Genomic DNA, 14788 nt, shown 5'->3' on the forward strand with positions numbered 1-14788 from the left:
TGAACCCATCTGCCTAGTCCCAGTCCGTAACCGAGGGACTAGCTTGACAAGTGACAGGGAAGGTAGAGGAGGGGGTACTCCGCCGCCAAGAGAAGGGAGGAGATGGCTGACTAAGATAAGATGCGAGATGAACCTTGCGGTTTGGAGAAGAGAGCTGAGTCGAGCTGGCATCCTAAACGGAAACCGGAAAATCCTCAACGGTTTCGTTCACGGTTTCGACCAGGGGATACCAGAAGAACCCGTGAAAGACCTACGTTACTTCTGCCCGTCAAACCACGCGTCAGCCTTATCGGCGAGAGCGAAGATAGAAGAGAGCTTACAAACGGAGGTGGCAGAGGGGAGGATGTACGGTCCCTTCAGTAAAGAAGAAGTACATCAAAGACTGGGGTTTTTCCGTACGAGTCCACTCGGCGCGGTAACGAACGGAGACGGCTCCCTACGGCCAATTAACGACCTGTCTTATCCGAGAAATGATTCGATAATACAATCAGTAAACGCCCGAGTAAACAGTGAAGATTTCGAGACGTCCTGGGACGATTTCAAAAAAGTGGCTCTATTCTTACTCAGTTCTGAAGGGCCAATCCTCCTAGGCATTTACGACTGGGCGCACGCATACCGACAAATACCAACTCTGATGAGCCAGTGGCCATTCCTGATGGTGCTAGACTTCGAAGAGAAGGTGTATCTAGACACTCGGATAACCTTTGGAGGCGTGGCAGGATGCGGGGTTTTTGGCCAAGTGGCGGATGCATGGAAGCTGATAATCAAAAGTCGGTTTGGTTTTTCAAAGGCCTTCCGGTGGGTTGACGACACCCTCTTCGCCAAACCAGCAGATGGGTCCAACCCACACTCAATGGCCGACGTAGTTGAATTGAGTAATGAGCTCGGAGTTGTCACAAACCCGAAGAAATGGCGAGAGTTCGATTATGAACAGAAGTACCTGGGAATGGTTTGGAACGGTCGGGATAAGACAGTTCAGATCCCAGAGGAGAAGAGGTTAGAACATCTGCAACGAATTAGACAGTTCATGAGACAGAAACGAGAATCTTACAAGGCAACAGAAAAGATAGTAGGACAGCTTTATCATATGACGATGGTCTACCCACAACTCAAATGCCACTGTATGGCCTTGTACCACTGGCTCGCAGAGTGGAAGCACCGTTTGGCTCTACGTGACATCCCCGAGGAGATTATTGAGGACTTGGGGACTTGGGAACGGGTGCTAACGACTGCAGAACCAAGGAGGTTGATCCCACGCCCAGGTGTGCGGAACGTGGGGTGGGTGGGAGACGCCTCATCCTCTTACGGCATCGGCATCATCGTAGGGAAGAAATGGTGCCGTTTTTGGCTCAGGAGAGGATGGAATGAAGCTGAATCGGACGGCTCCAAGAGGGAGATTGCATGGGCCAAAACGGTGGCCATACGTCTGGGACTATTGATGATGGAGAAGCTAATGGACATAGGTGGCTCGAACTTCCTGGTCCTAACGGATAATGTAGTGACTGAGGGGGCAGTACGGAACGGGAAATCTCGAAACAGATGGGTAAACAGGGAATGGATAAGATGCCAGGAAGAAACCTTGCGACTTAACTGTAGTATCACACAACGAAGGGTGAGTCCGAAGACAACGCCGCCGATCGGCTATCCCGCGGTTTCGACTCATCGAAACGTTTCAGAGACCTGGTAAAGATCTAAATCCCAGATGATTTGCAACGGTTCATCATACAAGAGTAACAAACCAACCACCTACATCGACCACAGCCATGCCCCCCTTGCCAAAACACTTCGAGATCGCCAAGAATAACACAAAGTCACAAGCTGGGAAACACGCAGCGATGAGCGGCTGGGCGGAAAAAACGTTAAAGGGTTACTCCAGCGGGATGACGAAATTTATAGAATTTAAAGAAAAGACTTCGGACGGTTTTGACGAGGACTCACCCATTGAAGACGAAGATATTTACAACTTCATCGCCTGGGCCGGAACGTCGAAGCTAGAGAAAGTGAACGGCCCAGATCGAGAGATTTCAGCAGTAACGATAAAGAAATATCTTGACAGCATCAGAGCCTGGCACATCGTAAAGCACGCATCACGACCGAACACAGATGGGGAGGTGATATCGGTTTTAATCAATGCGACGAAGAGGAATGAAGAAGAGACTAGTTTAGTTACAGTAAAACAGCCAATAATGATCCGGCAATTATACAAACTTTTTCGGTACTCACACGGGAAGTCGGCAGAGTTAGAACTGGTAGCAGCCGTAGCGGTTATCGCTTTCTGGGGGATGGCGCGTTTGGGGGAACTTCTAAGAGAGAAGAGGAGCGACGGAGCATTACTGAGGAAACATGTAGAGTTCGGTGAACGGAATGGTAAACGGTTCGCAGTGCTGAAATTGAGGAAAGCGAAGACGGCGAAGAGTGGAGAGGTCCAGGAGATATATCTTCAACAGCAATTCAACGTTTTAAACCCAGTAGAAGCATTGGAAAGGGTACTAGAAGCAAATACAGAAATAGACAGGGATGACTTGCTTTTTACGTGGAAGAGCCCTGATGGAATACGACCCCTATCGAAGTACAGGTTTGTAAAACTCGTAGAAGAAGTATGGGGAAAGGCCAGCATTGGCACATGGTCAGGCCACTTGTTCCGAGTAGGGGGGGCCTCAATCCGGTATAATCTGGGGACCCCAATGAAGGCGATAGCACGGCAAGGCCGGTGGAAATCCTTGACTTATCTGAGGTATTTGAAATCGTATACAGAGGTAGAAATTAGAGATACGACGAAGTTTCTGGAGGCCTTAGACGAAAGAAATACATGAAATGTTTGAGATTGTTGAAGCAGAACGGAAAGACCAAGTGAGACGTGCCGAAGACACCTGCAGGTTAAGAGAACAAATGCAGCATACAGGCGAGCAGAAGCGCCACCCGTCGATCCCTGAGCACAAGGCGCATAAGCCAAAAACTCTAATCTTAACAGACCGCGTTTTCGCCGACCTTGGGGGTTCATGCCGTGGCTTAGGACGTGTTGGGGTGAGCCTGGGAGGCTCGGCGCCAAACCCCGGCAGCCGAGTTGAGGGACCCAGATGCTCTCCAAACGTCCAAAGCGATGTAGCGATTCCATAGGAGGGTGGGCGGGGTTGAAGGCGAGGCCAACCCGAAGTTTGTTGGTTCAGCAAAACCAACAATCCGGGGCCGGGGCTTCGCCACTCGCGCAAACCCGCATTTTCTGACTGAAGTAAGAAAGTGCCTTGAGTGGGGTCTACAGATATGAGACCACAAAAGGATCAATATGACTATGATCACCATAGAACCATAGACTACTCCCCCTTACCATCCATAGCTGTAAGAGGAATGGGCCAGTCATTCAACCTCCTCATCAATTCTTACATCCCCAGTGACAAGTCTATCGGGTAAAATGCTGCTCTTTCTGCAAGTCTAAAGAAATCGAGGCCTTTTGCCTTGTCATCAAGAAGGGGACGCTTATGCTCCCCTAATATTTTGTTGCTATCGTAGATCAGTAGGCAAACCAGTTTTGATAATCAAATTTTAGAAGAATAATCCACAGGCTCACCAAGAATCAGATGGCAATCAAATTGTTTACCTTTGTCTTTGTTGCGATCGTTCTTTCGAGTAAGCGTTTAAAAATTCCGGTGTCTTACTCACCGCACATTCGAGATTTAAACCTCTACAAACCACTGATGCGCGCATTGTCGCCTTGGCAGTTGATCAAGGAGCCGTTGCCTTTCCTTTGGACCATGCCAATACGTTCGTCAGCCGACTCTGTTTGAATCGAGGAATTTTTTTCATCTTCCTTTGTCGTCTACACAGTCACAGATCATTTGAGGGTGATGTTGGATTGAATTTGAAAAGTCCGAGCATCTTGGCACGAGCTGTGAGTTCCGAATCCAGTGCGCCCCGTACTTGAGCTACAATCGGTTACTCATCATTGCCAACGCAGGCTCCCGAGAAGCCAGTGTCACTGATTGAGAGACCCGAGCGGGTCCCAGCAAGCACCCCTGCTGAGCCACTTCATAGCTGAAACAGCAAAGAACACCGTACCCTTGCTGGAAAAGCCGAAGCACGTGCAAGCAAAGAACCCTACTGATCCTATTCATCAAGTCCTCTCCTCGTTTTCCGGCGCGAGAATTGAATCAATCGAGCGATGTCAAATTTGTACGACACCTTAGATTATTTACAATCTTGTCTTGATTTTTTTGTCTTCCATTGACTTTGAATTTCTTCACCAAATACTTGGAACTGGGTTGTTCTTGTTTTTGCATCTGCTCTGAAAACCCCTCCGGTTTGTTTTCACTCACAACTCCAGAAGATTGTTACCAAAAACACAAATTTGTTCCTGAAGACAAAAAGTTCTTCAATCTCACTTTTGACTTTCCTTTGTGAATTTTTCTCAAGTGTTGACTTCATATCCTACTAGTCATGTATATGGAAATTTTGTTTCTTGAATACTGAAATTCAATTTGTGATTCTTTTATTGCTGAAAGTTTCGTGAGGTGACTCTGGGTCTGTCTACTGTTGCCTCAGGCTGAATAGATTTTTGTTCACGAGGATGACAAAGCACAAATTGATAGTCTTACTTTGAGCTTCTGCAGTGCCGTGAAATTAAAGTTGATCCTCTCAATCAATTTGATAACAATACGCTATATGCGGAGTCATCGATTGGTAAAGACAAACATCCTTTAGCGCATAGATCAACTGGGGGATGAGCATGAGATCAGGCTATGGAAGATTGGTAGGAGATTGATGCTCTCATGTTCAAAATCACGAACTTGAAACATTTTTTGGTACCAACGAAAGCATTAAGAAACAACTATCAACTACAACCACACCTTGAGCACAAATTACAAACCTAAATTTTGGGATACATACATAGTAGATTTTAGGAGGATTCAAGCTAGGTCTTACAGCCAAGTCAGGTTTGCAGATACTAGTAAAGGACGAAGGGTTAACATGAAATGAGATTGAATTGAGACATGTAAAAAGCTAAGCGAGATCTCTTAAGACTTTGTAAGATTTCAAAACATGAACTCGAATTCGAATAATGAAGATGAACAGATTGAAACAAAATTCAGGATAAAAGAACTGGGAACGAAGGTCATGGATGAAGTTTGATAAATATCAGAACTCGGTTTTATGGAAGCTTCTTGGGGAACACGAGCAGAGATATATCCATAATCAATGGCACAGTGTAATTGAAAACCGTCCTCCATAAAGCAAAAGTCAAGCAGTGCAATTCGCTTCGATCGAGTTGGAGTTGTAGCTGGCTAGAAGTACCTCCCGTATTTAAGGTAGTAGGCGATGGATTCGAAGTACAAGTCCTGGAACGAAGTAAATTTGCACCTATGTGTATCCACAGATCTTCCATGACCAAATGACAGCATTGTATGTTGTCAGACATGTTTCAAGCAAGGGGCGAAATTCGGGATCACAGTCAAATAAGATGATCTTGGAGGTGAAGCGCTGACTCACCTTTTCAGAAGGGTGTAGTAAATAGGGTAGTTCTTAACAGTCTTATCTCTGTAACGTTCTATTAACTCGGAGAAATACACCAACAAATCATCGTTGGTCATTTCCCAACGGACCTTTTTGAAAAGGCGAGCAGCATCCTCCTCCAAACGAGGTTTGACCGCATCGGGACATACATAACCTGCTAACAAGTCGAACTCAGACTTTGGTGAACACATCCAACGATTCATAGATAACCATAGCGTAGGGGATTCCAAGAACATCCTCGGGGCCTGAACCAAGCTTCCCATCGCATCTTCCGACGTTTTTTTCGGGGTGCCTGGGCGGTTTATAATCGGATGGGGCTTGTCCCGGAATATTGACCAGACTCGTCTGTTGGGCAAAGGGTCGTCTGGTCTTGTGGCCCCCTTGGAGATTACAGTTTTTGTACCAGCCGCATAGAACTGCAGCTTAGGCCTTTCGATATCCTGAAATGATCGATTTTTGCGGGTATGGTAATCTACGGCATGGTAATATTGCGCGTCATGCGGTATTTCACATAGTCGGCTACTACGCGTGATATCTCCTATCCTCGATGGAAGGCAGCCGGTCCGTGTTCTATACATTCGAGAAGCGAGCGTCCTGATAGAGTGGCCACAGTGTCAAGCTGATTCTTAATTGCCTTGAAAATCTTGGTGAAGTAGAGAGGATCAGACTTACGTATTAGAGCTGGTGGTATCGATGGTTCTGATACTATCGGAGTAGGAACCGTGATGAAACCCAAAAGATAAATGGCCAGAACCAAAATGGATCGCAGAGAGAATCGTCCTTACCTGTCTGAGTCGTTCGAGGAATTGTCCGCTACCGGTCTACTCAAAGAAAATATATGTCATAAATAGTCAGATATCTACGCTCAGAAGAATATAGAGAGACTAGGAAAGAAAGGAAGGCAAAGGCTTACACGTCGTTCAAGGAATTGCCCGCCTCTGGTCTATTCCAATACAACACATGTCATAGATAATTAGATATCCACGCTCAGAATAATATAGAGAGACTAGGAAAGATACGAAGGCAAAGGCTTACACTTCTTCCGTGTCATCAGAAGGAAGGATAATTCTCACTACTTTTCGGGGTTTGGAACGATATTTCTTGGACATATCCATCAAATCAAGAGGGTTGCTTCGTCTTTCGGGATTCATCTGCCCAATTCGTCGGGCTCGAGAATCAGGCGATTGAGTTTTGGGATCCTTGGATCTATCGGAGTAGAAAACATGACCAAAACCAAAAGTTAAGTGATCAGAACTGAAATAAATAACAGAAGAAATCGTCCTTACCTGTCTGAGTCTTCCGAGGAATTGCTCGCTCCCGGTCTACTCGAATAAAACCATGCCATACATAATCAGATGCTTACGCTCAGAGAATATACAGAGACTAAGACAGATACCAGGGCAAAGGCTTACACTCCTTTCGTGTCATCAGAAGGGGAGCTCATTGTCACTACTTTTCGGGTCTTGTAATGGAATCTCCTAGGGAAATTCATTAAATCAAGAGGGTTGCTTCGTTTTTCGGGATTCATTGGCCCAATTTGTGTGAATTGGAAATCAGGGAATAGAAGGCTGAGATCTGTCGATCTATCAGAGTAGAGAACGTGACAATCACCAAAAGATAAGTGGCCAGAACCAAAATGGTTAGCAGAGAGAATCGTCCTTACCTGTCTGAGTCGTTTGAGGAATTGCCCGCTTCCTGTCTACTCAAAGGCAAGACATGCGATAGATAGTCAGATATCTACGCTCAGAAGAATATAGAGAGACTAGGAAAGAAAGGAAGGCAAAGGCTTACACTCCTTCCGTGCCATCAGAAGGATGGTTCACTCTTACTACTTTTTGGGTCTTGTAACAATATTTCTTGAGCAAACCCATCAGATCAAGAGGGTTGGTTCGTATTTCGGGATTCATCTGTCCAATTTTTCGGGATTTAAAATCAGGGAATCGAAGAAATGAAGAAAGCTATTGTTATTTTTTGAGTTTCAGTCAAGTGGAGGAATTTGAAGTTAAGAACGGGTTATTTGTTCATGGGGCGATTTTTTAAGAACAGCCTGCTTATGACAAGCGCGTGCTAAGCTCGAGATCTCGAATATCCACCTCAGCAAAGCTCCACCTCAGCAAAGCTATCTTACATTTATTTAGCATCTGAGCCCCTTTTTTGTTTGTGAGTTCGAAGGTGTATAACTTAAGGGTGCAAATACAATCTGCCATATTTTCCATAGTAATCAATTGGATGGTAGATTTCTTAAGCTGCATGTACTTGAAACTTTGATAAACCCCAATTGATTGGAATACTCCAATAGCCGCTTCTCTCTGGAGGCCTGGCGTATGGCAATGCTTCAACTGAGCAGTTTTGAGTGATGAACATGAGATTTATGCTGTAGTATAGAATGTAGCTTAACCCTTCCTTTCACTGCTTTCATCATTCACGAAAAATGGTAGGTGTAGAGGCTGCGGAACATTGACAGGTTCAGCGACGTAAGGGAAGGATGTCGAAATTTGAAAGTAAAGAAAACCGGGCGCCACAACACAACACAACTCGAATGGGAGTTTGATTAAAGTTGAGGTTGGAGCTTATGTATCATGAGGCAAGCGTCATGTTCAACAACGAAAGCAATTCAGTAACACACAATCAGATCTATAAGTCTGAAGGCAATATATTACACCATGACCCATATCAGCTTAAAAGTTGATCTTTAATCCTCATAAGCTTCATATAAGATTAATGTATTTCTGTAACGCTCCCTGCAAGAGATAATTTATTGCAAAAGGGCAGTTTTCGAAAAGTAGAGAAAATGAAGTATAGTTGTTATCCCCTAAAACAGCAGATCTCATGATGTCATCAGTCACTGTTACTCCAAGCCCGTCTCAAAATTTGAGCCTTCCATGTTTTTTCCCTTATTAATCATAAAAACTAAGTGAAGAAATGGGTGACATGCGACCCGCAACTTCCCTATATTATTTTCCATCTCTTAGAAAAGGCTTCTCCCTTGGACGTAAACGCGTCAAATATGCATTTTCTCACTAGTTCAAGCGGCAAAGAAGTCCATGTAAACGACAATATATAATTCATTCTCACTTGATTATCAAAACGGAGAGTCTTCGGACGCCAGGGCACAGCACACCAATAGTAAGGCATGTCCCTGAGAAAAGTTCCGACAGAGGTGGGGAAGTCTCAAGAAGGCGGGTTTGTAGACTCGCGATGAACAATTATCCGACACGTAATCATCCTCACGGCGATAGCTCGCTTGACTTTTGGATTACGAATCAAGTGGTTTATCAGGAATCTCGGTATACGGATATATATACCGATCAATCAATTAGAGGTATTCATGAAAAGCTGTAAAAGTGTGACTCTGTTCCAACGAATCAAGAGCTGCAAACTACCGCACGGAAAGTAGCGCGGGTCGCAGCAAGTGGCCATTCACGGCCCCTTTCGTAAAAACTGCTGACCTTCATATGTGACATATGTGTTTTGCAATACCGTGTCCCTCAGCTTTCGATCGCAGGTGCGATGACCTATGATCATTGATCAGCACCCGGGGTAATCGATTCTTGGTTTTGGCTAACCACAGTCAAAGCCGAGTGATTATAATGCTGCTCCGATTCCATTGTTTCACATATCGTGTTCACTTGTTTATGCACAGTTTTTCTCAATCATCGTACTCTGATACATTTCCAGAGTCCTATCGAATGATTGGATGATATCCAAGTTAGTGATTTGGTTGAGATAGACACCTGCTTCAAGATAAAAATATGAATATATCAGAAGCTGTTCACGACTACTTATATGTAGCTTTTCATCTGATTTCAACAAAAATCAAGAAAAGATCGTCGATTACAACAATTAACCCAGTCAAAGCAGACTGATTATAATACTCTTTTGGTTTCATTGCTTTACGTTTCGAGTTCACTTCTTTACACAGAGGTTTTTTTAAAATCACCGGACTCGAATCCATTTCCAAGGTCCTACCAGATGATAAGATTATATCCAAGTTCTTGATTTGGTCAAGATAGACACCTGCTTCAAGATAAAAATATGAATATATCAGAAGCTGTTCACCGCTGTTCATTCCATTTTGACAAGAGGCAATAAAAGATAGTCGATCAATATAGTCGAAGTTTGGGCTGTGTTATGATGCCACCGGTCCTCACATGTTGAATCCCCAGCTTGTCGAGTCAAGGCTGATAGCTCGCAGCAACATCAACATTGGCTTTCTTGCGACTAGGTTTGAGGTAAATCAGAGCACTTCGGGCCTCATTGAGCAGTCCTACTTTGTCCGCGCGGCCACTACCTTGTCCAATGTGGTTGCAACCTCAGCCCGGCTTTTCGCATGCATACATAGCTATCCATTTGTGATACAGTGAGAGTCGAGACAACTAATCGGGTCCCTTTCACGACTCGAAACATCCCAGGTGGTATCAACCTTCGAATTGCGGCCTCTGATATCAGAACGAAAGATCCACCGAATATCAAGATATGCAGCCGTTCCGCGAGCAAGCAGGTTCGGTCTCCCCTGGCACTCGGACATCATGTCTATAAAGCTGGATTTGTCTTTTCGTAATCCTTGTTTGTTGTTTGATAGATACCAAGGCTCGAGCCCGGCACGTGATACATGGTCCACAGCTTTGAAGTTCTCAAGGTAGCGAGCTGGTTGCCTTCACTTATCTCATTGAATCAAAGGCCTGCCCAGATGCAAGGAGCCTCAAGACCAACGCAGGATATCAAGTTGCAACCAAAAGAGATCACAAACAATTGACGCTCCTCTTTTCTGCTAGTACAACTGCAAGATAACGCATGACTTTTGCTTTGACATGGCGACAGAAGGCCCTAGATAGTAAATGACCATGGGCCGACCGGGTCAAATGTGCGTACAGAGGCTTCATCGGTATATCCATCGGTAGCCAAATGTTAAAGGAGGGTGGCTAGATGCAACACGACCCGGCTCAGGAAGTCGATTTCGCTTTGCAGACGCAAACTTTTGCTGACAAGCTTGAACATCTGGTCGGGGCAGACAATGTATGCTGAGATTTGAGGTGTCGTTTTTCAGCGTGTAAAGATGTGGAACGAAAGAACGGCCACGTGTCAAAACAGGAGAAGCCCACAAAGTCATGACCGCTCGGGAAGGTTAAAGCGACCAAGATTTAAGGTGGTCTGTGCGAGCAGTTCATGTAGCTCGGTTCCTGACAGCCAAGAAGTCTCCATTCAACTTCACCAATCCCTTCCAACCATCGATTACCCATTCGTCTCACCCAGAAGTGCTTCATGCATCTCAAATGACCTATTCTGGAGCCTCAATCACATTTTGGCCTGCCCGAAGTTGCACCACCAAAGCTCGACCTCCATCATCAGTTTTCAAATCGCAGGAAACACCGCTTGCTCGTCCGCCGTATTTTTCACACCATGAACAAAGGAAACTCACGACCTCCAATGAGATCAACTCCAACGCCCGCCTCGTCTGTTTTTGCTCATTATTTGGAACTGGGTTGAGCTCTGCTGACGCATTTTTTCCGTTTGATACCACAGGGTTTGGAGGACTCGGACAAGTCGGGCAATTACTCCGTTTCCTTGTTATAGTTTGAACTCCAGCAGGCCGGAGGTCAGATACGTCTCAAACCCGAATCAAGATGCCACCCTGGACACTTTCAGCGAGCTGGATTACAATGAGGTCTTACAGGACACCCCGACGCATTCCCCAGGTAGGTTGTGATACGCCTGATTCTCCTCGCTTTCACTGACCAGCCTTTTATTTATGCTTTAGCGCTTCAATAATAAGCCTGTGCTAACCTCAAGTATAAAAACGAGATCGGCGTACATTTGCCCAGCGAAGCCGATGGCTTGGTGGCGACCCCAACTAAATCTCAAGGTAAGAATATTGTATTATCCTCTACTTTCTTTCTTCCTTGCTTTCACTAACTAGTAACCAGGCTTTTCTTTATGTTCTAGCGCTCCAATCCCAAACCGGGGCTGACTGGCTGGTAAGCACGAGATCGACCTCACTTTGTCCAGCGAGGGCGATGGAATGGAGGCTACCCCGACTAAATATCAAGGTAAGATGTTTCTCACATAATCTGATTTCAGCTTCAACTGCTAAGTGTTTTTTTACCTTTAGTCTTTCCACACTCCCCTGATCCAATCCCCAAAATGATGAACGAGATTGACCTCACTGCCACAAGCGAGCCGGATGCTATACAGGCCACCCCAAGGGATCTCGAGGTAAAATGCTTGAGATCCCATTATGTTGTAATTTCATTCTATTGTGATTTCCCAGCTAACGTTCATTTTCTCTACTGTTCCTTTTTGCTGATTCAGGGGGCCCTTATCCGTCTGATGTGACCTGTATGTGCGAGCTCAGTGTTGCTTTCACTCTTTATTTACCAAAAGGGGGAAACACGCCGAAGGAGTCATCAAAGGCTCTAGTTATTCCCCCGTACCACTCCCATCAACTCAGAAGCTGTTTGATACAGGTTTTAAAACCTTGGTCTCCCTCAAGAACTGTCTGTTTGTCATTGCCAGCGAGATTGACCCCTGCAACAATGACAGTGAGGGCATGAAGGTCATTCTGAAGTTTGCTGATGCCGGCAACCTTGTCAAGATCCTTGCGCATGTCAAAGGACATGAACAATTTGCAAAGGGCAAGTTTACCCCCTTAACTTCCAATGCCCTAGTGGTTCTCTTCTTTGCCTCTTGCTTGAGGGACAAAATGTAAGATGTGTCCATGAAAGAAGTAATGTCATAAGAATGGAATTACCAAAAGGGAATTTGATTAATTATAGATACACATTCTGCACACATGAGGGAGATGCACTAAGCAGCACAGTGCTCTGCTAATTTAAGGAGGAAGCTTACCAATTAGAAGGTCTTTCCTCCCTCCTCTTGTACCTCAACAATTTATCATCCCACTTCCATTCATCATACTTGCACTCCAAAGTTAAACTCTTATAATTCACTACCATTTGCAAATTTTTCACTACAGTCAACTCTCTGAAATCTGGTCCTCTGAAATTTGAAATCCGGTAAAATCCAGTTGGAATTCTGTCCACCCACTTGGTCTCCAAGCAGGGATTTCAGCTCTGGAATCCAGTGACCTCTGCTATCCGGTACAAAAAGTGTCCACCAAGTGCACTCAACTAGAGAGGTTTGACTGTGTTAACAAAATTTTAATACATATTCATTCACACACAAACTTAGACTTTTTTTCCTTTCCAATACTAGACCAAGGTCAAATCCAACTTTTCAAACAATAATCCTACCCTCCAAATTGTGATTACACCACACCTATCCTATAGACTTCTATTACACCCACATTTCATTGTCACACTACATTCAGAGTTTCAATAACACCTACCCAAGAGTTGAATAACACCCAATCAACCTTACTTTCAGATCTACATGTATTGTGACTTCATTTGACATCCTCAGTTAAACTAAATAAAACCTTTGCCACCAAGACAACTCAATTGTAAAGCAATGAACTATGACAAAGGCAATGACAGCAACCAACAACACTACAGTTGCCTCTGTGATAACCAATAACCATTTATTTGGGACCAAATCTATTGGTTTTGACCGAGTCTCTGTTTTGTCAATTCTCTGTCAAAACCAATAGATTTTAAATTGCACTAAAACTATCGCTTATGACAAAGATATATTTGTAGAGTGAGTGATTACAAAGGAGCTTGAGAAAGGAAATTTGTGAGGGTTTGCTGCTTGGCAGCTTTGACACGGACTACACAACAATGTCTCACAGATGCCCTAATAGCCCGCTTGCATCCTTTCACTACCTTGGTATCCTCATAGGCCAAATAGCCCATCATGATCTCAGAAGCTGTCAGAAATGCTTGATGAGTTGGTCGAGGTGGTGGTGGTGTGTTTTCAATTGAAGCCTTTTCTTTCATCTCTTCTTGAATGCTTTCAACAATCTCTTCAGGAGTCCATTCTTCTAACCCACTCGAGTGTTCACCAATTGGATTCAGGAGATTTGAAATTGACATGTGGTTTGGTGTATGAACAATCTTCATAGTTTCAAGGCTGTCCAAGTCAGCAATTAAAGCTTCTCTAGCTTTGTTGTCAATGATTGGGTCTGAATCAAAGTCTTCAGAAGGTGGATTATCATTTCTGATCTTGACTGATCCGTCTAGATTTTGATCTGACAGAATGCCGGACTTTTTCCAGCAGTTCGCAATTGTTGTATTGGTGACCCTATACCAGGCCTCGGAAGCGAGTTTCATAGCGTCCAGTTGATGGATTGTGTAGATCTCGCCAACTGGGGTGTTGAGCTCATAATGATTGATTGCATAATTAATAAATTCAGACCAATAATAACACTTGAAGTTGGCAATGATGCCCGCATCAAGTGGTTGTACGTGATATGTGAGATTTGGAGCAAAGAATTCAAGTTGAATGTTTGTTAGAGGTTTGTATGGGTTGACTGTATGACCAGAAAAGTTGTCGACAAGGAGTAGAATCTTGCGGCCCTCTATTTTGAGCTCTTGGTCCCAGGAATCGATCCATTCTATAAAACAGCTTGTCTGCATCCAAGCTTTTGTATTGTTCCGGTAGTAAAATCCAAGCTGCTTGCCCAACTTTCCATGAAAGCATACAGGTTTGTTAGCTTTTCCTATGATAAGAGGTCGGCGTTTATCGGATCTGTCGGCATTGGTGGCAAAAGCATACGTCAGACAACGCTTGTCTGACTTGATCCCGGACTTTGCATTAAATGCTAAGGCCTTATCCGGAGGCATGCTACAGAAGTTTCAAATACATCAACAATTCTTAACAAATTTAAAACTGCGGTATTGCAGACTTACCCATAAAAAAGGCCGGTTTCATCCATGTTATAGATGTTGGCAAGATCGTATGAATCAGTGATTGCACGGACACAGGCTCTTTCTGCAGAAACAGTTTCAGGTGAAGCTGAGGCTGCCTCGCCGTGTCATTTAATCAAACATAGTCCTATCCGGCTTTTGAAGCTTGTCAACCATCCGTTGGAAAGATTGAGTCGATCCTCATTTGGTATCTTGAAGAGGTCTGCCAAGCGATGCCACATCACACGTAGGATTGTGCCAGTCAAGATTAGACCCAAATGTTCAGCCTGAGTAACACAAGTCTCAGGTGCGTGGTTCACTTGGGGATGCTTGGTTAGAATTTTTTGCTTGGCATGAACACCACTGCCAGAATTATAATCAGCAGACATCCTTGTCTCTTTAGCCAACCATTGCAAAAGCCAAGGCTGTCCAAATCGCAAGTTGGGATAGACTTCTTTGAATCTTTTTGCAGTCTTGGT

The 14788-nt window shown here is 44.5% G+C and overlaps 1 protein-coding gene across 1 annotated transcript; it reads right to left on the reverse strand.

Annotated features, from left to right (window-relative positions):
• Positions 1 to 5143: 5143 nt before the first annotated feature.
• MELLADRAFT_59706 (uncharacterized protein) lies at positions 5144 to 7412 on the reverse strand (the record flags this gene model as incomplete). Its single annotated transcript, XM_007405163.1, has 10 exons — positions 5144 to 5330; positions 5482 to 6075; positions 6178 to 6204; positions 6291 to 6326; positions 6419 to 6448; positions 6541 to 6759; positions 6792 to 6827; positions 6918 to 7088; positions 7169 to 7204; positions 7297 to 7412. 10 exons carry the CDS (start codon positions 7410 to 7412, stop codon positions 5144 to 5146), a joined length of 1452 nt encoding a protein of 483 aa, XP_007405225.1.
• Between the last annotated feature and the right edge of the window lie 7376 nt (positions 7413 to 14788).

The sequence above is a fragment of the Melampsora larici-populina genome (genome assembly GCF_000204055.1).
Source record: "Melampsora larici-populina 98AG31 unplaced genomic scaffold MELLAscaffold_3, whole genome shotgun sequence".
Taxonomy (NCBI): Eukaryota; Fungi; Basidiomycota; class Pucciniomycetes; order Pucciniales; family Melampsoraceae; genus Melampsora; species Melampsora laricis-populina.